We start from the raw sequence: 23,703 nt of genomic DNA, 5'->3' as shown, positions 1-23,703 counted from the left end.
GCATCAAATCAGCAGTGACTTCATGATCTGCCTGCTATGCACATTTCCAGCAAGCAAATGCCTTCATCAATATGAGGCTTGGCAGGACTCGCAAAAGTATGCACACACACATTGAATGCCATTTTGATCCCCAAATGGCACTGGCAGTGCCCAAACAACAAGTGTTATCTAGCCCAATTTCATGCCCACTATACTTAAAAAATAATTAGTGCTTTGGAGTGGGAAAAAAATTAATACAGAATTAGACTGGAGCATGTTGAAAACAGGGGGGGGGGAATAAAAAAAAATAAAAATTCACTAGCTTCCAAATGTAGCATGGTAGCAATTTAAACCATGCCCCCAAGCTCGAATTCCCACCCTAAACCTCTCTGTCCCTCTATTCCTCTCTTCTCCTCTAAAATCTACCTTTTTGACCAAGGTTTTGATCATCTATCCCAATACCTCCTTCTGCAGCTTGGTATCAAAAATATTTTTATTAATAATGCTCATTAAGCACCTTGGGATGTTTTGCTACTTTAAAGATACTATACAAATGCAGGTCATTATGTATAATTGCAAAACAAAATCTTAACAGTTTATGAATAGTCTCTTAGCCCTGATTTAAATTGTCTTTTTTTAAGTTACAGAATTGAAGATTTTTATTTAAAATGACATCATCTATGCTACTTTAGTGACACAAGAGGTGAAAATGTACTTTTTTATGCCATAGTGCTTTGTGATGGAAAACAATGGCTTCTTAATTTGGACATGGAAACCAAAAGTGCATTAGACCACGTTATGTGTTGCTAAATTTTCCTTTTCAACACAGTAAACTTGAGCTGATGTTGCAAATGCTATGACAATTGAGTGCATGTTCCTGTGATTAAGAGCAACTGATACTAATTGGGGAAAGGTTAGGGCACACATATAAGAACCAATTTCCACCTGTGTTTGGGGAGAACTGTGTGGAAGAGTAAAGTAGTGCACTTATATTACACTGGATTTTGTGAATAGACCTCTGTTGAAGACACACTGGCTCCAGCTTCTTCCTTTGCCATATCCATGTTCAGTGCATTAATATGAACACGGTCAACAATAAAAATTAATCAGCTAGTATGCATCATAAAGTATCTTTGCCACATTTATAATATTCAACCTTCATCATGCCTAGCACTTACTTCGTCCGAAGCAGAGACAGGATACTGCCTTTACCTTCATGTCCAATTAGCCACGATATATAGTGGAGCGGTTTAATCCTGACAATAGATTTTTAAAAAATATAAATCAACATTTTTCAGTTTTCACATCAGCATTAAAACAAAATAAACTTTATTCTAAGTTAACCAAGGCCGCCATTAAATTACTACTGTATCAATGAGAAGCCATTTTCAGATGCACTTCGATCAAAAATGACAGTCTGATTCTGATTGTGCATTAAACAGCAAAAGTTGAGAGACTACACCATGGTCTTGTACTGTTTAAATCTTCTAAAGGGCATGGTACAATTCCAACCAGCTTGAAGCCATTTTTGAATGTTGTCACTTGCTCAAAAGGACTTCCTGAGAAGTTTAAAGACTTACTGTGTCTTTTCCTAATGTCATAAGAGAAGCTCTGCTCCTACCCACATAGGAAGCAGAGATCTGGAGCATGAATCCAAGAACATATGTACAATGCTTAAGTTAGCAGGTAGTGTGACCTGCAGCATAGCACAACTAACAAATTTAACTTGAGCATACCATTGTGCATTACACTATATAGATACTAGCCTGAGGTCCCTGTCCACAGTACAACAGCAGCCTATGATATTAAGGAGGGAAAAGGAGAGGAAAACTTTTATTCATTAGGGCAAAAGGCAGCTTTAAGAATAACTATAAATAGTTTAAAACTAGTATATATTAGCATTCAGCTTCACTTCAATTTGTTGGAAGAAGTTAAATAAAGTGTTGCTAACATATATCAATGATGTCAAAAATCATGGAAATGATGCTGATTTTCAATCCTTTTTTGGTGACACTTGGTTAAATCGTATTATAGGACTGTTGGTGCTGATTTTGACTTACTAATACTTGCATAGTAAAACAGAGAAAACCATATGACTTATTCAGTAATCCTGGGAAAAATGGTCCCTGGATCAGCACAGGCGAACACACTCATGCATTTACATTAAATTACATCTTCCACATTCAACTAGATCGTTCAGTTTTTTTAAGAACTTGTATGTGCTCCCTGTGGATCTTGAAACTGCACAGACATATGATGAAGGGGACCCTGCTGAGTCAAGAACATGTAGCTATTAAAGGGCTGATCAAAATTAATGCAATCATAGCCATGCCTCATATAGTAGGTAAAAATTTTGTAGCCCTTTTAAAAATTCAAAAAAAATCAGTATATTTCCTCTTTGCAAAAAGCGTTGGAAAGCAGAATTATTGACAGACAAGAGTGGAATGACTAATTAGACAACATACAAAAACGCCTTCTGCGAGAAAACAGCAGTATTGTTGCCTCAACCCCCCATTTGATGGCTGGCAATGAACCTTTTGCTTTCAGTGAGATGCAAGAATAAATCACAAAGCTCTTAACTTAGAAGCCATGCATATTGGACAAATTCAATATAGCCCAAAATATACAATACAGGTACAAGCTAGAATTCAACAAACTTATTGCAAAGATGTTCACATGAACAAAGAAAATAAGAAACAAGTAAAACAAAAAGAAAAACTGCAAATGCTAGAAATTGGAAATAAAAGTAGAACAAGCTAGAAATACACAGCAGGTCAGTTAGCAACAGTAAAGAGAAAAGAGAAATTATGACATTTCAGATTGATAAATCATGAGAAGGGTGCAGGTAAATCCTTGAAAAATGGGTCTCATTATTTTATAATTAAATGCCTTACAAAATCCAAGTATCTTGCTCATATACAGTAACAAATATTGTACCTGTAATACTGCTTCTGGGGTGGAAGGCCCCAAGTTATATTCAGAGAATGAACTTTCTTCACAGGAACAACTGCAAGATAAAATGGTTAGACAATTTGTGAAAAAATCTTTATTAAACATGCAAGTTTAAAAAGCTCCATTACAGTCATATCAAATTTGTTGCACATAAAATTTATTATTCTCCAGTTACTCTTGTGATTGACAACTATTTCATGACATTAATTTTAAATATTGGAATGTTTTTAAGTGAAAGAATATTAAATGAATTTTGAATGGAGATGCAGGGAAAGCTTTCAAAATAACTCTTGTCTGTCAGAAATGGGATAGATATCGATATTCCAAAAGAAAGCTTGAAAAAGGCTTGAAGTTGTTTTTCCCCAAAAAATGGCCATTCAAACGTCTTTTTTTTTTAATCTTAGCTAATTTGTGTACAGGAGATCCCCAACTGGGGCTTAAATGATAGCTGTTTCTTTTCCCTTTATTTAGCCCAGTCTTGCAGTTGAGAAGCAAACTCCACATTTATGAATACTGAAGTTTACAGATCATATACAACCTGTACAAGCTCAATTGACCAAGTCACATTTTTACATTGAGCTATTAAGTCATTTTAAGAAAACATGGTATTATTGGAATTTAGTGTACACATACCTCTATAAAGTCTGTTAAAAGCAGGTGTATCAAAAGGATCCCTGGCATCAGAGAAGTCTGGTTTTGGTAGGCCACTTCATACATGAGACATTAGGAGAAAATAAAGGTTTATTTTGTAAGTTTTTCATAAATCATCATTAAGGTTCACATCTCACTGTTTGAGAAGAACAATTTAAAGCCAATAATTAATTTGCTCTACCAATATGCAGCTAGTGATCACATTCACCTGGTTACACACAAGAAGCTCAACACAATCCAATACAAATAACCAACCTGATAGGCGACTCCCTCCACCACACATCCACAACCGGTGCACAGTGGCCACAATGTATCACATACAAGATGCACTGCAGCAAGTCTACACCTGTGATCTCTACCAAGGCCAAGAACAACATAGGCATGGGAACACCACCACCTACAAGTTTCCTCCCAAGTCATAAATCATCCTGATTTGGAAATGTATCACCATCCCTTCATCACTGGGTCAAAATCCCAGAATTCCCTCCCTAACAGCACTGTGGGTGCACCTACACCACATGGGTTTAGTGGTTCATGGTGGCAGCTCACCATCCCCTTCTCAATCACAATTAGGAATGGGCATTAAATGCTGGGCTTGCCAGCCACACACACAACCCAAGAACAAATTTTTAAAAAACAAAGCTGGTTATGAAAAAAGACAAATTTTAAACATGTTTGACTTGCAGAGTCTAGGCATTCTTTAAATTAGCATACAGGTGTTCTTGGGCTTCCTTTGACAACTCAGCAAATTTACTCCAGTGGAGGACTGAATTATGCAGACCAGAGAAATCTCAGATTCAGTCCTTAGTCTATACCGAGTTTGCTAATCTCAGCCAGGATGGTAGTAAGGTTATTACAAGAGATCTCAGCTCCCTGTATTGAGGAGGAAAAGTTGGGATGGAGTGGATTAGGAGGGAAAATAGCCAGTGTTCCAGTCCTGATCACTACCCAATGATCCACACCTTTAGTCCATGCATGGGGGATATCAGGCCAGGGGAGGTGTATGCTCACCAAGAAAGCCCTCAGAATCAAGTGGCTTGTTAAATGTCACTGCAAATACTCATGCATGAGCGTTAGCCACCTGATTAAAGTATTATAAAGGGGACTACTACACATGGGACCACATTCAAGCAACAAGTCAACACCTCAGGAAAAGACCAAGAAGAAAAATATTGAAAAAAGCACAGATGTTCTTAAAATGTTAAAGTAGAATTTTTACTAGTATTTATTTTTGCATGAGATTTTATAATACACATAAGAGGTCTTACTTGTTTGGTATTTGAGAAAAAATCTCCTTCACCCAAGCTTCCAAGGTGTCCAAGGTTTCTACAATTGTTCAGAAGGAATTAGTCATAGATCAATTACATCATAGTTTCACTAAAACTATTGCTAAAATTTTGGGAATTAAAGTTGACTTACAGAAATCATGGGGATGGTCAGTAGCTCAGTTGACTGAATGGTGCAAAATGACACCAACAGCATGGGTTCAACCCCCATTCTGGCTTTGATAATTTTGGAGGCCTGCCTCCTCGCCTTGCCCTGTACTTAATGAGGAATGGTTCCCTTCAAGCTAATTATAACCAACTGTCTCTATCAAATGGAGAGAGATGCCAATGGACCTTTGTGGACTAATTACCTATATATAGAAATCATAGGTATACCCTTGAATATCTTGTATGTATACTAGTGTATTGCCTTCTGACACATTTGATTGAATCCACTTTTTTAAAAATAGGGATTTTTTTAAACTTTATGAATTATGAATTCTGTACATTCCTATTGAGCTACAGTTCATTCTACAAATCAATTTTTGAATCCTTAGTGCAACACAATACACAAACCTGACAAAATCATTAAGAATCTCTATTATAAAAGATTTGCTGAGGAAAAAATAAATTGCACAACTAAGCATGAAATTTACAGTTAACTATAGCCTAAATTAATCTCAATATTTCTTGAATCTTTCCTAATAGTTGATTGCTTATAGGCATTGCAGGTAGACAGAAAAGGCCAAGTGTAGTCTTTAGGTGAGGCAGGATGAGAGGCTTAAGGGGTAATTGAGCCAGGGCAGATAGGTACAATTCAGTACACATCTTACAGCTAGCAACATATTTTGTCCTTATGTCTACATTTCAATTATAAATTATCATGTCGAAAGCTGTTCAACAAATGTTCAGTATAATTTCTGATCACCCATCTATATCTGTGCACACTTCCCATCAACTTTTCCATTATAAATACATGTGGCCACATTTATTATTGAAACCGCCTACGTAAACCCATCACACTGGAATTACACTGTCTCACTGGTGGAGGCCTTACAATGCTATCTAACGCTGGTGCAAGTGTACAACTACAGAGTAACAAGTTTACATAGGCAGTTTGCATTACAATTTACATTGGTCATTTGTTGAATAGCTTTGTAAACCACACAGCATAATAAGCAGTACTGTATGACCTAAAATTAAATATAAAAGATTCTATTCACCAAAGTTAGCATTCAATATTCACCTTTGGACTGGACAGCCAGAGTCATGTAATGAGCAGAGTAATGTCGTTTACAAAACTCTTTAAGTCTTGCGTAAGTGTCGATGTTCTTCTCTTTTGGCATATGTTTCAGAGTCTGAGAATTTCCTATTGATATTACAAATAAATATGAATCTACACTATGAAAAGACAAAACAAAAACATTTAAGATAGGCCAGGAAGGCAAAAGAGAAACAGAACTTACCCCAAAAGAATTTTCCCATCGGATGACCAGGCCTAGCAAGGCTTCCAAATAACAATTCTTTCCTGCTAGAATCAGATGGCGATGCAAGCTGAAACTCTGCCCAACAGAAAAAGTGTGAAGCGTTTGTTAAGTATTAGTTTCTTAGTCTTTTTTTTATTCTTTCACAGGATGTGGGCATTGCTGGCTAAGCCAGCATTTATTGCCCATCCCTAATTGCTCGAGAAGGTGGCAGTGACCTGCTGTCTTGAACTGCTGCAGTCCTTCTGGTGTTGGTACACCTACAATGCTGTTAGGTAGGGAGTTCCAGAATTTTGACCCAGCGACAGTGGAGGAAAGGCAATATAGTTCCAAGTCAGGATATAGTTCCAAGTCAGGTCCCCCCATCCTGACTTGGGGGGTGTGGCAGTAACTGCAGGGATGGTGTACACATTCATCTGCACCCTTGTTCTTCCAGGCAGTAAAGGTCATGGGTTTGGAAGGTACTGTTAAAGCAGCCTTGGTGAGTTGCTGCAGTGCAACTTGTATCTGCTACACACTGTTACCACCATGTGTCGGTGGCGGAGGGAGTAAATGTTTGAGGTGGTGCATGGGGTGCCAACCAAGCAGGCTTCTTTGTCCTGGACAGTGTCAAGCTTCTGGAGTGTTGTTGGAGCTGCACTCATCCAGGCAAGTGGGGAGTATTCCAGTACACTCCTGACTTGTGCCTTGTAGGTGGAGGATAGGCTTTGGGGAGATGAATTACTTGCCACAGAATTCCTAGCCACTGACATGCTCTTGTAGCCACAGTATTTATAGGGCTGTTCCAGTTCAGTTTCTGGTCAACGGTAACCCTCAGGATGTTGATGGTGGGGGGACTCAGCGATGGTAATACCGTTGAATGTCATGGGGCGATGTTTATATTCTCTCTTGTTGAAGATGGTCTTGTCTGGCACTTGTGTAGCATAAATGTTATTTGGCACCTATCAGTCCAAGCCTGAATGTTGTCCAGGTCTTGCTGCATATGGACACAGACTGCTTCAGTATATGAGGAGTCACAAATGGTGCTCAATATTGTGCAGTCATCAGCAAACATCTGCACTTCTGATCTTATGATCGAGCGAAGGTCATTGAAGAAGCAGCTGAAGATAGTTGGGTCCAGGGCACTCCTAGGAACTCATGCAGCAATATCCCGGGACTGAGGTGACTGGCCTCCATCAACCACAGCCATCTTCCTTTGTGCTAGATACGACTCCAACCAGTGGAGAGGTTTTCACCCGATTCAAACTGACTTCAGTTTTGATGGGCTCCTTGATGCCATGCTCGGTCAAATGCTGCCTTGATGTCAAGGGCAGTCATTCCCACCTCACCTCGAATTCAGCTCTATTGCCCATGACCAAGACTGTAATGAGGTTGCGAGCTAAATGGCCCTGGCAGAACCCAAACTGGGTGTCCGTGAGCAGGTTATTACTGACTAAGTGCCCCTTGGTAGGATACCTTCAATTGCTTTGCTGATGAATAAGAGTAGACTGATGGACTGGTAATTGGCCAGATTGAATTTGCCCTGCTTTTTGTGGGCTTTTCCTGGGCAATTTTCCACATTGGTGAGTAGATGCCAGTGTTGTAGCTGAACTGGAACGGATTGGCTAAGGGCACAGCTATTTTTGGAGCACATCTTCAGTGCTTTTGCCAGAATGTTGTTAGGGCCCATAGCTTTTGCAGTATCCAGTGCCTTCAGGCATTTCGTGATATCACATGGAGTGAATCGAATTGGCTGAAGGCTGGCATATGTGATGCTGGGAACCTCAGGAGGAGGCCGAGATGGATCATCCACTCGGAATGAAGAGCGCAGGGGGTCATGTCAAACATACCTAAAAATTGTGTGTCAACCTGGTAAAGCTACAATAAAGGACTGTTTGTATGTCAAGCAGCAAGCGATAGACAGAGCTAAGCAATCCCATATCCAACAGATCATATCTAAGCCCTGCAGCCCTGCCATATCCAGTTGTGAAGACTGAAGATGGTTGCAAATGCTTAAACACTGTCTTTTGCACTAATGTGCTGGGTTCCCCCATCATTGAGAATGGGGATATTTGTGGAACCTCCTTCTCCTGTTAGTTGTTTAACCATCCACCACCATTCACAACTGGATGTGGCAGGGCTGAGATGTGATCTATTGGTTGTGGGATTGCTTAGTTCTGGCTATCGCATGCTGCTTGACATACAAAGTCCTTTGTTGTAGCTTTACTAGATTGACACATAATTTTTAGGGATGTCTGACATGCCCCCCTGCACTCTTCACTGAACCTTTAACAAAGACTGCTAGAAATTATAATGGATTAGACTGTGATGCCCACAAGTTCAAACAGATGAAACAGTAAATTACGGTTAATGGTCATTTTTAACTCTATGAATTGATATAAAGCACTAGTAGAGAAAAATAATTATAGATGCTGAAATTGCACATTACCACTATCCACTGCCTCTACTTCTCGGTCAATGGTGTCTTGAATCATTAAGGGACCAATGAAAAACTGTGCCCATCTGGAAGAAATGCACAGTAATACTTTTTTCTTAGTATGAAATGTGTCTGCTGTCAGTACATTCACAGGCAAACATCAAAGTTCAGTTTTAAAAACTTACTGATGCCATTATATTTTCCCCATTATAAAAGGAGAGATTATTTGCAAGAGGCATAATGTCAAAAAAAGGAAAGTGACATAAAGAAAGCTTTTGAGTACAGCCCTGTAAGGATCAGGATTGCCATTTCTCATCTACATAGATGATCAAGACCAAAACCTGCAAGCTGATCATATTTGCTGAAAGTGTAGCACAGACAGACGATGAAAAATATATAAAACAATTTGTATTGGTTTCTACTAAATTTTCTGTGTCACTGCTCAATCAGATAAATCTATGATTTTTTTCCATATTATACAAGATAACAATGGAATTGGGAGGAATAAATCAGAAATTTGTGCCATCTGGTGATCAAAGCCTAAAACTACTTCATGATATTTCACAGCAAAACTGAAGAAGAAATATTAATAGAGCAATTTAATGAGGGTGGGAAAGCAGGGAAAAAAAAAAATCAAGGGTGAGCAAATGGGGAAACCAATGGTGAGGAATCAAAAACTCTGAAGGCATGAGAGGATGGATCTTTGACTTTACTGATACGCAATGGTAGCTCGCAAGTTGCAAGATTAATAGTAACAGTAGTAAAATTCAGATTCCCATCATAACCAATAATTCACTTACTGTCTACATGTAACTGGTATTAATAGGAGTAAGGCCTCGATATCCTACCTATAACTAACCTGTAATCCTATAACTTGCTGATATTCACCCTGAAGCCCTAGCCCAAATCACCCTACACTGCAAAAGGCATGGTCAAGCTCCCCAGCCGATGTCACTTTTAACAGGCAAAATCTCTCTCCCTATCTCTTTGCTCTTTAATTTGGACTCCAGTTCATGTGAAGATGATAACTCTGAACTAGGAAGCTCAGTATCTGAGTTGGACTTCCCATGTCAAAACCAAGCAACAGACTAAGCTGAATCAAACCAAGAGATCACACACAGGGCAGTGAGCTCAGTGTTTATCATGGAATATCAGTCTAAATTCAGTTCAGCACCAACACTCCAAAACCATCCCTGAGCTTGGACACAATAATGGAAGGTTTCATAAAATCACAGAAATTTCAGAATAGGAGAACGCTACTCATCCCGATGCTGCTGCTCTCCAGTAACCCCATTTCCCTCAAAATCTTTTCATATTTTTGCATTTTCAAATACACAATTCCCTTTCAAATGAAATCGCCATGTGAAGTATCCAATGGTCTTAATAGTCTTCAGTTCAAGAACATTCCTCCTCTTTTCCCTCTTGCTTCTTCCAGTGAAAATCCATGTTTCCCATTCCCTAGTTCTCCATTTGGCTACCAATGAAAATAATCTTTTAATATTTACCTACAGTAAGATCTCCATGTTTCACTAACTCCTTTTCTGACTGTTGTCACACAGAGCTAATGCGTTTATTTATTCCCCATGATCAAAGTGTTTTTAAGTGTGATATTTTGTGTTTTCTTACACTCAAAATGATTTTCCCAGTTTAAACAATTTCCAGCAGCAAGCTTTTATACATTTAAAAATAAAGATTATTTATTATCTCATACTTGTCCCAGAGGTTTAAATATATCTCATACACACCACCATACACAGAGATGAAGAAAAAAAGTACATTTACAAGTAGTAATTATTTCAGTCTCTTTCATAGCAGGCCTGTAGTTTCTTCAATGAATTAATGCTTTGGTTGGAATGGAGGTCTTGTAAAGCAGACGATTCTTAGTAAGCGGCAAGGCTTTCAGGTAAATTTGAAGATGGAATAGGTTGGGGAAGAATTTTTCTCCCACTTGCAAGGTATAGGCTGCATGGTAGCCTTGCAACTGGTTTGATGGCTTTTCAGATGGTGTTTCATGTGGTATCTGCCACGGTGATTCTGATCAGAATAGCTTCTGCTGTTACTATTAAAAAGAACAGGTAACCAACCTGTCTTATCCATGTGATAAGGTGGTGTATTAGGCCAGTAAACAACCCATGTTGTTTTTACACTGAGTTTCAGACAGCCAAGGTCTTTATGTTTAAAATGAGGAGCCATCACAATACACTGAAAGGTCGATGAGATCCATTTCATATTCATCTACCAGCCATGGAACATGGAAATCAGTTGTCTGCAAACCTCACTGCCTGTAGGTTTTGGTTCCTTCTTAAACAATGAGATGTGTGAATCTCACAGGTGGTTGCAAGATTCCTTCACTCAGGTGCATATTTAATCAGGTATTGGCTGCAGACTCTACTGTCTTACCAATTCAAATGCCAAATAATTCACAGGGTATACAGTGGCCTTAGGTTTGTGCCTATTTTTTTAAAATATAGCTTAAAATTTTTTAATATCTTCCATGCCTATACTAGACATGACACTGCTCTTCTCTCAGTGCCACTATCATTCACCACCTACTTGCAGCTGCTCCTGGTTCTCTAGGAAATGCATGTATAACTTCAAAACTAGTTGGAGCTTGCAAGGCACATGGTCCCTCTGGTTTTCTACACACTTTGCAGCAGGATCCTGAAATAGGTGCAAGATCATCATTGGATATTTCAATTGATCCAACACGAATTTCAGGCAGCTGCCAGGATATGCCCAAAAACAATGAAGGCCAATATGGCAGCAGTGGCACAGATTAGGTGCTGGACCCAGATAATGGCTTCCATTGTGCCCGTTTTACACCCAAAAACAGGAGAAACTCATTCCAATTTCTACCCCAGTATGTCCAAGAGACATGTTAAACCTCAGGATGTTTGGATCAGGCCCAACATATAAATTGACATCCGATATAGATGAAACTGGATTGACTAAGTAAATGAAATTTAACACTGTTAGATGTATCTTGTTACACAAAGGCCATAAAACATGTCAAAAATATGCAACAAGTGGAATTAAAATACCACAGGATGGTTTAAAAAGGAATCTGTGAATTATAGCTGATAAAGACATTATGGAGAAACAAATAAAAAACTAAGCAGAATGCAGGTCTACAAAAGTTAAGGCTAGTCACACCACACTTGTGGTATTATGTTCACATTTGATTATTACACCACACAAAACCCTAGTGACCCAAGAATTATCAGCAGCATGCTCTCTGGGTTAAAATGATAAACGTAATCCCTAATAATAGCATTATGCATCAAAAGTCTAGGGGTTACTGAATACATACTTACCTATCAAGGGCCTCCTTGAAATATTTTCTCTGGATGTCAAACTGGAATACCGTGTGCTCACAATCAGTTGATGCATTATCACTGCCACCATGCTTTTTCAGGAAGGCATCAAATCCATTCTCATCAGGAAATCTTTCACTCCCCATAAAGACCACTGCAAGAAGAATCAAATTCATACAGGTAAAAAAGTACTGAGATGATAGAATGCCCAAGATTAATAGTGGTGAATTTAACTCAAATTATAAAAAGTAATATTTTATTAAGTAAAAATAAATTCTCTCTAGTTAAAATTGCACTCTTGCTGTATAACCTCAATGGAATAAGAGACTTACAAGAAACACCAACACAGACTATCTGGGCCGAATGGCCTGATCTGTACTTTATATTCTACATAGCTATGTATGCAATTCAAAATTAAATTATTGCTTTGTTGCAGAGTCTTTATGCGATATGTCAAAAATCAACATTGCATGTCAGAAATGGCAACTGTTGTAGGCCAGCAGTTATAAGGTCAAACCTCCATGTAATAATTTGTAGGACAGCGATATCAAATACTTAACTGATCAAAATATATGTTCCCACAATTACATCTGTAATGTTGCTTTTAACTTCTGCATTTTACACTAGCTTCCATTAATATGGTGTTTTCATAATAATAAAATGTCCTAAGGTGCTTCATGGAGCAGAAAATAGCAGTAGTGATGGAAGGAAAGGTGGTAATCAAGATCAAAGTATATTGTGAGGAAGTACCAGAGAAGACTCAGGATAGTATTCCAAAGTGTGCCATCTTTGCAGCCAACGGTGAAGTAGGGGAGGTACAGTTGAAAAGGACGCCAGAGTCAGGGAGCAGAGGGTGCATGCTGTAACACAGAAACTAGGGAAGGATGAGGTCATTGAAGGGAGATGCAATGGAGTTATTGAACAAGTTGAATGCATCCCTGTGGCAAGATGGATAGAGATTGGAGTTGGCTGATCAGCAAAAACATGTGCTTGTACTGGTAGATGATGGTTAGCAGACTTTGTGTTGGCACCTTAAACCCTAGCAAGCAGTCAACAACTTCAGGAGAAGGCAGGAAAGAATTGATTGAGGACATAGAATTTTAAAGATACTTTATAGCAGGAAAGCCCACATTGGTGACTCTACATTTAACCAAATATTTTAAAATTGCATTTACCTTAATTTCCCAAACATACCAGTAAGATTCCTGCAGATTAAAACAAATCTGAGGAATATCTTATGCAAAAGAAATCTGAGGTCAACTTGTCAACACAAGTATTGCACGAGAAACATTACATTGAACTTAACTAGCTCATTAAATAGTATCCTTTCCAAAGTCCTACATCAGAAACTATGATAGCATTAGCACACTAATACAGTCTGGGTATATTTAAGGATTTAGTCTCAAACATATTAAAGTTGAATTGTAAACAGACTTAACTCACTGTGTTCCAAAAAATGTGCCAGTCCTGGAAGATCATCAGGATCACTAAAACTTCCAATCCCAACACAAAGAGCAGCTGCTGACTACAAACAATGAATGTCATTAGAAAATCATTAGTTGTAAGAATAAATTAATTTTCTCCTTCCCTTCACACTAGAGGTGACAGATAACTTGCTGATAGGCATCTGCCTATGGTGCTCTGAAACCAGCTGCAAGATGGTGTGAAATGCATGCACAATTTTCCCTTCCCCATATGTAGAAACTTCCCTGCAGCAGTGTGGACAATACCAAGTGAAAGATCAATAAACCTCTCCCTCCTTCATTGCATAGAAGCCACAGATTTTATAGAATCATATAAATTTACAGCACAGGAGGAGTCCACTCAACACATTTTTCACCAGAAAGTAATACTTAACCACTTAAAAACAATAAGAAATTGGTCCTGCATTTCTCTCTTAAAATAGTTACAAATATTCAACACACAAAAATTGGGTAGTACAATATCTCCTGTAATTATTTTAATGCAGTGATCCATTTCTAAAGTGTTCCATTTTGTGGAGTAACTGGAGAAGGACAAATCGTACATCACAACAATGTATACCTTTTCTTTGCCAATCATAATTCTAATTGGAGGAAGGCATGTAGCAAGTGAGCTGGGACATTAATTGTTATATAAAACTGTTGACAGTCAGGAAAATACCCTTTTATCCATCCATCCAGCTGGACCCACAATATCTACACCAACCCACCTCTCTGACCACCCCACACCCCTACCCTAGACAATCAAAACTAGTCCTTGGGATATAAATGTACCTGTTGTATTTAAAAATTTACAAGTAGCTCCTCTATTTCTTATTCCTGAAACTAAAGCCTCATCATTAACAATCTTATCCATGTAATTTCGAGCATGGAGGTGAAAAGTTGGAAAGATACTAGGCAGAGGAGAAAAAATATTAGACAGACTCTTCACATTACCACCACTGACTCACATCTCATAACTGTTGGTTCAAAACTATAACAAGCTGAGCCCAGGCAACAGGTTATTGGTAATTACTATACACCACATAAAGAAGAGAAAAATCACAAACATGGAAATAATTTTATTTCAATCTTACATTTTGGTACAGGAGGAAGTCCAAACTGTAAAAATATAAAATAATGCACCTCAAAGTATGTCTTCAGTGTTTGGAAATCAGCTTTACCCTACATAGAGTGCTATACAATTCTGCATTTTGAGTGCATTACAAAATAAATAATTCCTCACCTTTTGAGGCTTAAACATCTGTAGCAAAGTGCAATCTGTATGCTGGGTTTTGTTTCACAACAACAACTTGTATTTACATGCTACCTTTAAAGTAGTAAAACATACCAAGGTGCTTCACAGGAACATAATCAAAATATGACACCCAGGCGTACAAGGTGGAATTAGGGCCGATAACCAAAAGCTTGTCAGAGATAGGCTTTAAGAAGTGTCTTAAAAGGAGGGAAGGGAGAGGTTTAGGGAGGGAATCTCAGAGTTTAGGATCTTAGCAGCTGAAGGCACGCCTGCAAATGGTAGAGTGTTTATAATCAGGGATGCTCAGGGGCAATTGAGGGAATTGGAGAAGCAAGATATCTCAGAAGGTTGTGGGGCAGGAGGGGATTACAGATATAAGGAGAGGTGAGGCCATGAAGGAGCTTGAAAACATGGGTAAGAATTATAACATTGAGGCGTTGCTTAACTGGGAACCAATGTCAGTCAGTGAGCACAGGGATGATGGGTGAACAGGACTTGTAGTAAATTAGGACAGAGGCAACAGAGGTTTCAATGACCTCAAGTTTATAGAGGGTAGAACAGGGAAGCTGGCTAGGAGCATGCTATAATAGTCAACTAGAGAGATAATAAAGGTATGGATGAAGGCAGGATTCAGCAAATGAGCTAAAGCAAGACAGAGATGGGTGGGCATGGGCGATCTTTGTGATGGCACAGGCATGGTCAGAAGCTTACCTCGGGGTCAAAGGTGACATCAAGGTTGTGAACAGTCCAGTTCAGCCTCAGCTGCCAGGATGATGGACAGAGTCAGTAGCTAGCTCTCCTGCTCTTACTGCCTACCATTGGTGTATGTTGGAAGGATTTACAAATTGATACCCAACTTGTTCACATTATGAACACACCGTCCTTGACCATTAAGTCCTGGAGTGGGACTTAAATCGGAGCTTCTGGCTTAGAGGCAGGGGCATTACCCACTGTGCCACAAGACCTCTTCACAACCCTACTGTCTCAACATAAAAGAAAAAGAAAAGATTGGGATCTTGGCACCACCGTCAACGGATCTAGAGGAGGGAGGAAAATCAGGATGGCAACAGATCCATTGCAGGTAAAGCAGTTCTGGCTTATGTATATAAGCTTTCTTTTGGCTGTCCTTGTGCGTTTAATATCAGCCACTGGACGAGGGCTTAGGGTTGAATGAAGGAAAACTGTTTCATTTTTGTTGCATTCTTGGCTGCCTGCCCAGCACCACGACCCTTGTTTCTTTAATATCCTTAAATGGAGGCTTTACACCTTCAAGAAGCCCCTGAAAACCAAAAGGTAGCCCTCAAGAAAATCTCAAAAAGAGCCCTTGATAAAAAAAATAATTTTGACCCCTGCTCCAGACCTCATTACAGACCTTGGGTCAAACATGGACAAAAGAGTTGAATTCTGGAGATGAGATGAAAGTGACTGGCCCGGACAGCAAGGCAACATTCGATCAAATGTGGCATCAATGAGCCCTATCAAAATTCAAGTCAGTGGGAATGGAATTAAAATCAGAGGAAAACTCCCTATTGGCTGCAATTAAGATATTTGTGCTTCAAGGGGGCTAATATCACAGCCGAGGACATTGCAGCAGGAGATTCTCATGGCTTCATCAATTACCTTTCCCCCATCATAAAGTCACAAGTAGGGATATTCACTGATGATCAAACAGTGCTCCATTCCATTCTCATCTCCCCAAATACTAAAGCAGTCTGTGCCTGTGTGCAGCAAGACCTGGACAACAAGTCTGGCTTGAGCTGAAAAGTGGCAAGTAACATTTGCTCCACAAGTGCCAAGCTATCATGGTCTCCAACAGAAAAGTCTAACCACCTTCCCTCGACATTCAATGGGATTACCATCATCAAATTCTCCACAATTAGCCAGAAACTTAAATACATCAGCCACCAAAAAAAGCTGTGGCTGCAAAAGCAGGTCAGAGGCTGGGCATTCTGTGTGACTGACTCACTTCCTAACTCCTCAAAGTTTCTCCAACATCTACAAGGCACAAGTCAGGAGAATGATGGAATATTTCCACTTAACTGGATGAATGCAACTCCAACAATGCTCAGAACGCTCGACAGCGTCCAGGACAAAGCACCCCATTTGAGTGGCAGCCCATCCACCGCCTTAAATATTCACTCCCTTCACCACCATTGCAAAGTGGCAACAATGTGTATCAATTACATGATGCACTGCAGCAACTCACTGAGGTTTCTTCAAAACCATGAGCTCTATCATCTAGAAGGACAAGGGCAGCATGGAAACACCAACATTTCCATGTTCTCCTCCAAAGTCACACCCAGCATCTTGATTTCGAAACAGTTTGCCATTCCTTCAGTCAATGGATCAAAATTATGGAACTCCCTATCTAATAGTACCATTCTGCTGAAGTTCAAAATGGCAGCTCACCACCACTTTCTCAAAAGGTAAGTATGAATGGGTGACACCCATATTCCAGGAATGAAAAATAAAAGATAAGAGCAACACTAGATAATGACTTTTGTAGTTCAGCCAGATCTGGTGTTAAGTGGCCATTTCTATCCAAGACGGCGTCCCCTGAACTTAAGGGAGCAGAGATGAGAGCCACACCCAGGGGAACAGCCAGGATGAGAGAGTAATGGTTTTAATGAAGAGAAGTGAGACTATGATTGAGCAGATCTGTAGCTGCAGCAATGTTGTGATGTATCAAGGGCCAAAGGTTAGACAGTTGGGATTTTTAAAGTGTGGCTTTAAGTGGACCGGGAGGGAGTTTTTGTCCAGGGGAAGACATAGAAGGAAGTAGAGTTGAGAGGTATGTGGTACATGGGTGAAGAGCAACACAAGGAAGTGAGCAGAAATGGCCTTATCTGTGATTGACGCAATGGGAGTAGTGAGGCCATATGAGATCGCACATCAAGAGGGTGGCAATGAATATGGATTGGGGTCCTTACTTGGAGGGTCAGATTAATGGTGGATGGGAAGGCAGTGAATTCAAGAAAAGAGAACATAACAAATTGAGGCGGAGGTTGAAATCACCGGACGACGGGAAGTTGCTTGGTGCAGAGGCCGAGGGAGAAAAACAGCAAAACTACCTTGATACAAAACTTTTTAAATGGTATTGGGGTGAGCAATAAAGAACAAGGATTTTAGGCAAGAGACAAGAGGGGTGGAACAATGTGAGATGCAAAAGAAGAAGAAAGTACCAGAGTAGCAGGCAGACAGACCGAAGTGTGATTTGGTGACAAGAGCCACACCTCCACTGCAACATTCTAGGTAGGGAAAGTAGTGGAAAGTATAGCCAGAAGGGAAGGCTTTATTTAGGGGGAAAAGTGTCATCACAACTCAGTCAGGTTTCCTGGTATCTACAGAATCATCCACAACAAGCTCATGGATGTCAAGGGCCTTGTTCACAAGTGAACGGACACTCTGAAGGAAGATGGAGAGGGGCGGTGATAGCTAAGCAGCTAGCTAAGTCCATAAGGTCAGGTTAATTGGTCATCTTAGGGTACATTTACAATGCAAGTTTAGCGAAGATGTAAAACAGATTTCATTTTGCACCACTGCTAAACTTGTGAAGAGTTAATGCAGAGTTAAGGCACACACTGACCCTGGAGTGAAGGAGTGTGCGACTCTGTCCCTAAGGGAATTTCAATTCACTTTGTTCCAGTGGCAGATTGGATTGCAATTACACTATAACTGTTCTAGCGCAAAGCAAAATTATACATAAATGCACTCTTATTTGCAAATGGGGACAACACACCAAGGTAACCAGCATCAATTTAAACAGGAAATGTATTCCATAGAATTGACAGGTAATCCTTTTAATGTCCCAAATTTATTATTTACACAGTTCTTAATTACTCACTATCACAACGCTTTGTGCTTTAAAACTGCATGGGCAGTGTAAAATTTATATATTATTTACGTGAATTGAATTTGAATTTTTTTCATAATGACATCATAATTATCTCCACTACTTCTTGCTGCACATCAGATTATAATTGTACTAGTGCTACTCTTTATGGTCATGGATGTGAATTTCCACAATCCAATGACACTAGAAGTTAATTACAAGTGAAGATTTAATAGCTTAGTTCAATGTAAAAAAAATCTTTACCTGTTTTTCTGAATTTTTTTTGTTTCCAGCGCATGTTAAAAATCCAAATTCATCCTCATCATAATCCTCTACGGTTTCTTCTATAGAATCATCATCATCATCATCATCTTCATCCGACAAGTTCTCAGAACTGCCATCATCACTTTCCTCTTCCTCAATCTGCATAGCCGAGTCAGACTTTGCTCCCCGTTCAGTGGACATGTCGGAGATTAAAAGCGCGCTTAAACCATTTTCCAGTTTGATATATCTGAAATATATTTTGAAAGCGTATCTTAAATGAAATATCTTTTCATACAAAAACTGTATTTCATACCAAAAGGGTTCTACAAAAATATTATCAATCATTATTAAATCTAGTGTGATGTTTGTTCCTAACCCAATGTCATTTTGTAATTGTTTGACATTTTTTTTAATTCATACGCTGAGATTTTATGTTCATGTATTTTCATATTCTTATTTCTTTGGTTATATTTCAGGTGCTTTTCCCCTGTGATTTGGTCCACTTTCATCGGTCGAGCATTGTTTGCAAGATGAGACTTCGTCCCCACCCCGTCCTCTCACCCACAGTGGGCCATAATTTTCTTTAGTAGGGAAACATGGCATCCACTGTTAGTTAGACTTCACTTGTCTGTTTAATTACAATGATGTTTTGCATCGCAAATTGCCAAGTGTGAGCTGATAGCATCGCAGTGAGGGAGGGGAAAAGGCCATCAGGATGATGGTGATGTTGGGCACATTTTTTCCCCCTTTATCCAGAAGTATTTACATCCTGTCCTTGCGAAGACTGTCCATTTTCAACATCCAGATAAAGCGGACGATGGCTCAGGTGATAGCCACAGTGCAGGACTGAGGAATGGGCCAGACCAGCACCACGTACAGCAAAACCGGGAGCACCTCACGCTTGATGACCAGGTTCTTACTCAGAATGGAGAGGGCGCATCGCTCTCACAAGCCCAGTTTTTGTGTAACCATCGCTTCCAGTTTTCTTTCAGTTCCTTCCAATTTCTAGTGCAAGCCCGGGTCCCTCCAAACCATATCCCCAGTACTTTCAGGATTCAATAATTTAGAAACTCACCATTTAGAAAAAGGTCAAATGCATTTAGCAGATTACCTTTATACCACCCAGGTTTTTAGCAGCCCATGATGGTAGCCATTGTTTGCTAACCAGGAAACAGAACACCATTGCTTGAGAATCACCAATTCAAATCATTATATTTAAACAGTCTGATATTTGGAACTTTAAATCAGACAGGTGCCCAAATAACATAGGGACACAGAGGGCAATACAAAGCCACCTAAACAAACTAGCTCATCAGGGGTATAGGTTAAAGCATGCACTGCCTAAGGACACTGAATCCCATCATGTTAATTCTGTCAATTTGGATCAAAAGATCAGCCTATCATATATAAACAAGTTTCGATTCCACAGTCAGAGGATTCTAGGCTGGCAAACTGCTCGAGCTTTGCTTACAGTTTGTAACATCATTAAAAAATTTGCAGGACAATCCACTTTCATCATTTCAATATCTTTCCTGTGGCACATCTTGAGGCTAAAAGAAATCTGACCAAAATTCTGTAGTTTAAGAAAAATTATAATATAGACCTATTACACTCAATTGGGACAATAGCACTTTAACAATATGGGTCACATTTATGTACAAAGCTTTGTAAAGGTATGACTCACACTACAGTGGGTTAACAGCATTTTAACAATATAGATCACAGTCACATGGGAGAGTATCATCACTGAAGGAATATTTATAGGCATTCAGTAACAGCACTAACAATATAAACTACCGCATGAACAAAATACCACAGATGCTAGAATCTAAAATATTGAAAATGCTGGAAATGCTCAGCAGGTCTGGCTACACATCTGGAGAGAGAAACAGTTAATGTGAACTCCACAGACGCTGCTAGACCTTGCATGGATCTATTGCATTTCTGTCAAGTAATATGGTAACAAAACAGAGCTGTCATACTCACATGGAGTAACAATTCTTAAGGATATGGATCTATTACACTTATATGTATCTTAAACACTAAAGGGAAAAACTGCATTGTAACAGTATAAATTTATATATTCACCTGGAATATTCACCATTGTGACAATATGGCTAGGTTACTTCAGGGAGCTTTAACAATCACATACAAGAACACCATATCTCCTTCCCTCAATTAAGGATATTAGTGAGTCAATTGGGTTGGCAATCCTGCAGCTTTATGGTCACTTTTACTGGTATCAGATTTCTAAAACTTTAAACAGAGTTAAAATTCTTAAACTGCCAAGGTGGGATTTGATCCCCCATTTTCTTTTCGAACAGCTCCTTGGATTACTAGTCCAGTAACATAACCGCTACACTATTGATCCTATATTATTGGAGTATATGTCAGAATAACAAACTCCATAAAAATATGTTTTTATGCAGATAAAAATCACAATTAAGAAAAAAAACTTGCATTTATATAGCACATTTTACATCTTGAGGAAATCCCAAAGCACTTCACAGCTAATTAAGTAATTTTGATGTGAAGTCATGGTGCCTATATAAGAAAATAAGCCACAGGGGCCCAGAAACAACATAATAAATCACCAGGCAATTTGTTTTATTGGTGTTGGTCAAGGGATAAACGTTGGCCAGGGTATTGGGAGAACTCTTCTGCTGTTCTCCGATTAGTACCATGGGATAATTTAGAGCCATTTAAGAAAGCAGATGGGCTCTTGGTTTAACATCTAATCTAGAAGGTGGCATCTCTGACAACAGCACTCTTTCAGTACTGTACTGAAATGTCAGGTTACAATATATGCTCCATTCTCAGAAGTTGGCATTGAACCCAAAACCCTCTGACAGAGGGAAAAAGTGTAAGCACTGAGCCAGGGCTGGCACAAAATAGGTGATAATGTGGCACACAACATTCCATACTGACATCATTGGCAACCACTCTGAAATGCATGTTTCAATTTAAGTCATGTTTAAATATTAAAACTTTTTTTATCCTTTTAATTTTACTTGATCTATACTTTAAGTAAATTAAACGTGGAGGAATAGTGGGAGTCAATTTATCAGAGTATAGTGTTTCACTGTAACATGGGAGATGTGCAGATCGTATCCCAGCTCAACATCCCATCACTACATATCATAAGCCAAGAGACAACCGAACTCGTTACAAACAAATTGTCAGTCATGAACTTTTGAAGATACTGATCATATGTTAGAAACATTCTAATTTCCACAGTTATTTCTTCACACAAAGTATCTTTGAATAAATCTTATCGTAAAGCTGATACAAGTTATTTGGAGACCAGTATATCATTTAAATACCTCGAAAAATGTTCTACATTCCGGAACTCAAGGTTCCGGAGGTGCCAACTATTTATTTTTCCACCAATACAATTGTTTTTTTTTTGCGAGTGAAAAGTAACCGGTTTTCTACCCTGGCTGAAAGAACAGCTCCGGATTGCTTGCTGTTTGTGGAATTCCGTTGTAGGCGGCTGCATCTGCCTGTACATCTACTACATTTCCATGTGATTTATTGAATGTGAAACGCTTTGAGATGCGATTTAAAAAATGCTACTAAATGCAATCTACCCCAACTGAAAGCAAGTTAGCAACTTGCTCCCAGATTTTCGTCGTTGCATCTCTCTTCGATTATTTCTCCTTCCTCCTCTCAGTTCCCCCATCCCCAGCATGAATGGTTGGGGGACATAATTCCTTCTTCAGATGCTTTTAAATCAACGACAAAAAAAAAATGATTAATAAGAATACTCTTCTGGAGGAGAGAAGTAATGAACCTCTGGATGAGCAGCCTGGGCGGGGGTTCGCCAGGTTGATTTTACCTGTACTCTTTAGGGTCACTGGGAGATTTGACAATGTCCGGATCGCTTCTGTTTTTCTCGGGTTGAAATTTCTCCTCCTGCTCCAAGGTGTCCGCTGCTGTTGTTGCCTCCGTCGCCGCCGTGTAGTTATCCGCACTCTGAGCCGTATCTCTGCTCGACAATTTAGACTTGTTCCTCACAGGCATGGCCAGGCCCCGCCAAACAGCCCGAGGAGGCGACAAGCGCAACGCGGCCGATCGGGCTAACGCGACCTGCGGGCAGCGGCAGATGCCAGCACCTCCGCCGGCTGATGAAGGCCTCGACCACACCGTCCAGCCGGTTAAACTTGCAAACGGTTTAAATGCTGCAACGGACCGTTTAAAAAACGTAATCAGGGTCCGTCGTAATGTGAATAAATAAACAAACAAGGGCCACCCAGTTAGATGAATGGGGTGTTGCGGCCTGTTCCTTTCGCTATGAGGGGATGACAATTGGAGCACTAGGCCACTGACACACAGCCCACGGCGCGAGGAAGGGGGGGGTGGGAATCAGCAAACCGTCCGCGCGCTTCCACCAAACCGCCTGCTCCGCGGGGGTTGAGCCACCCCGCCCGCTTAATTCTGATTGGTGCTTTTCTACACAGCGACGATTCTGTACGGTTCCGCCGTATGTCAATCATCGTCCGTGACTATCATGTTAGGTTGAGACGTTTCTAGATTGTGTCGTTCCCCCCCCCCCCCCAATCCCCGGAAGGAAGAAGCCTCCTATGTGGAATTATACACATGTTAAAAGGTGCAACAGCTCCGCACACCTGCTAGCCTGAGGCCGCTCCCACCCACCACCAAACTTCCAAGCGCCTGTCCCCACTCCGACCCCACTGTCCTCGGCCTCCTGCACTGTCCCAATGAAACTGAACTTAAGCTGGAGGAACAGCATCTCGTTTTTCCACCAGGCACTTACTTTCCTGCCTTCTGAACTCGACATTGAGTTCAACGATTTCAGAACGTAACC

At 39.9% G+C, this 23,703-nt stretch overlaps 1 protein-coding gene across 2 annotated transcripts in view; it reads right to left on the bottom strand.

Annotated features, from left to right (window-relative positions):
- Positions 1 to 23,275, bottom strand: part of LOC144692360 (nardilysin-like) — a 114,064-nt gene extending 90,789 nt beyond the window's left edge. Inside the window, exons 1-11 of one of the 2 annotated variants that reach the window (XM_078561110.1) lie at positions 22,714 to 23,275; positions 18,876 to 19,122; positions 13,505 to 13,586; positions 12,062 to 12,215; positions 8,760 to 8,833; positions 6,314 to 6,409; positions 6,094 to 6,216; positions 4,851 to 4,908; positions 3,565 to 3,638; positions 2,917 to 2,986; positions 1,158 to 1,235 (exon numbers count right to left, since the gene is read on the bottom strand). In XM_078561110.1, coding sequence (XP_078417236.1) covers positions 1,158 to 1,235; positions 2,917 to 2,986; positions 3,565 to 3,638; positions 4,851 to 4,908; positions 6,094 to 6,216; positions 6,314 to 6,409; positions 8,760 to 8,833; positions 12,062 to 12,215; positions 13,505 to 13,586; positions 18,876 to 19,122; positions 22,714 to 22,898 — 1,241 coding nt within the window. In that variant the 5' untranslated portion in view covers positions 22,899 to 23,275. Of the gene's footprint in view, positions 1 to 1,157; positions 1,236 to 2,916; positions 2,987 to 3,564; positions 3,639 to 4,850; positions 4,909 to 6,093; positions 6,217 to 6,313; positions 6,410 to 8,759; positions 8,834 to 12,061; positions 12,216 to 12,811; positions 12,922 to 13,504; positions 13,587 to 18,875; positions 19,123 to 22,713 lie in introns of those variants that run through there. The other variant, XM_078561111.1, reaches the window with a different exon arrangement.
- Positions 23,276 to 23,703: the final 428 nt, after the last annotated feature.

Source organism: Cetorhinus maximus, chromosome 17, assembly GCF_964194155.1.
Source record: "Cetorhinus maximus chromosome 17, sCetMax3.hap1.1, whole genome shotgun sequence".
In the NCBI taxonomy this organism is placed as follows: Eukaryota; Metazoa; Chordata; class Chondrichthyes; order Lamniformes; family Cetorhinidae; genus Cetorhinus; species Cetorhinus maximus.
This window is presented reverse-complemented; position numbering and strand designations above follow the sequence as displayed.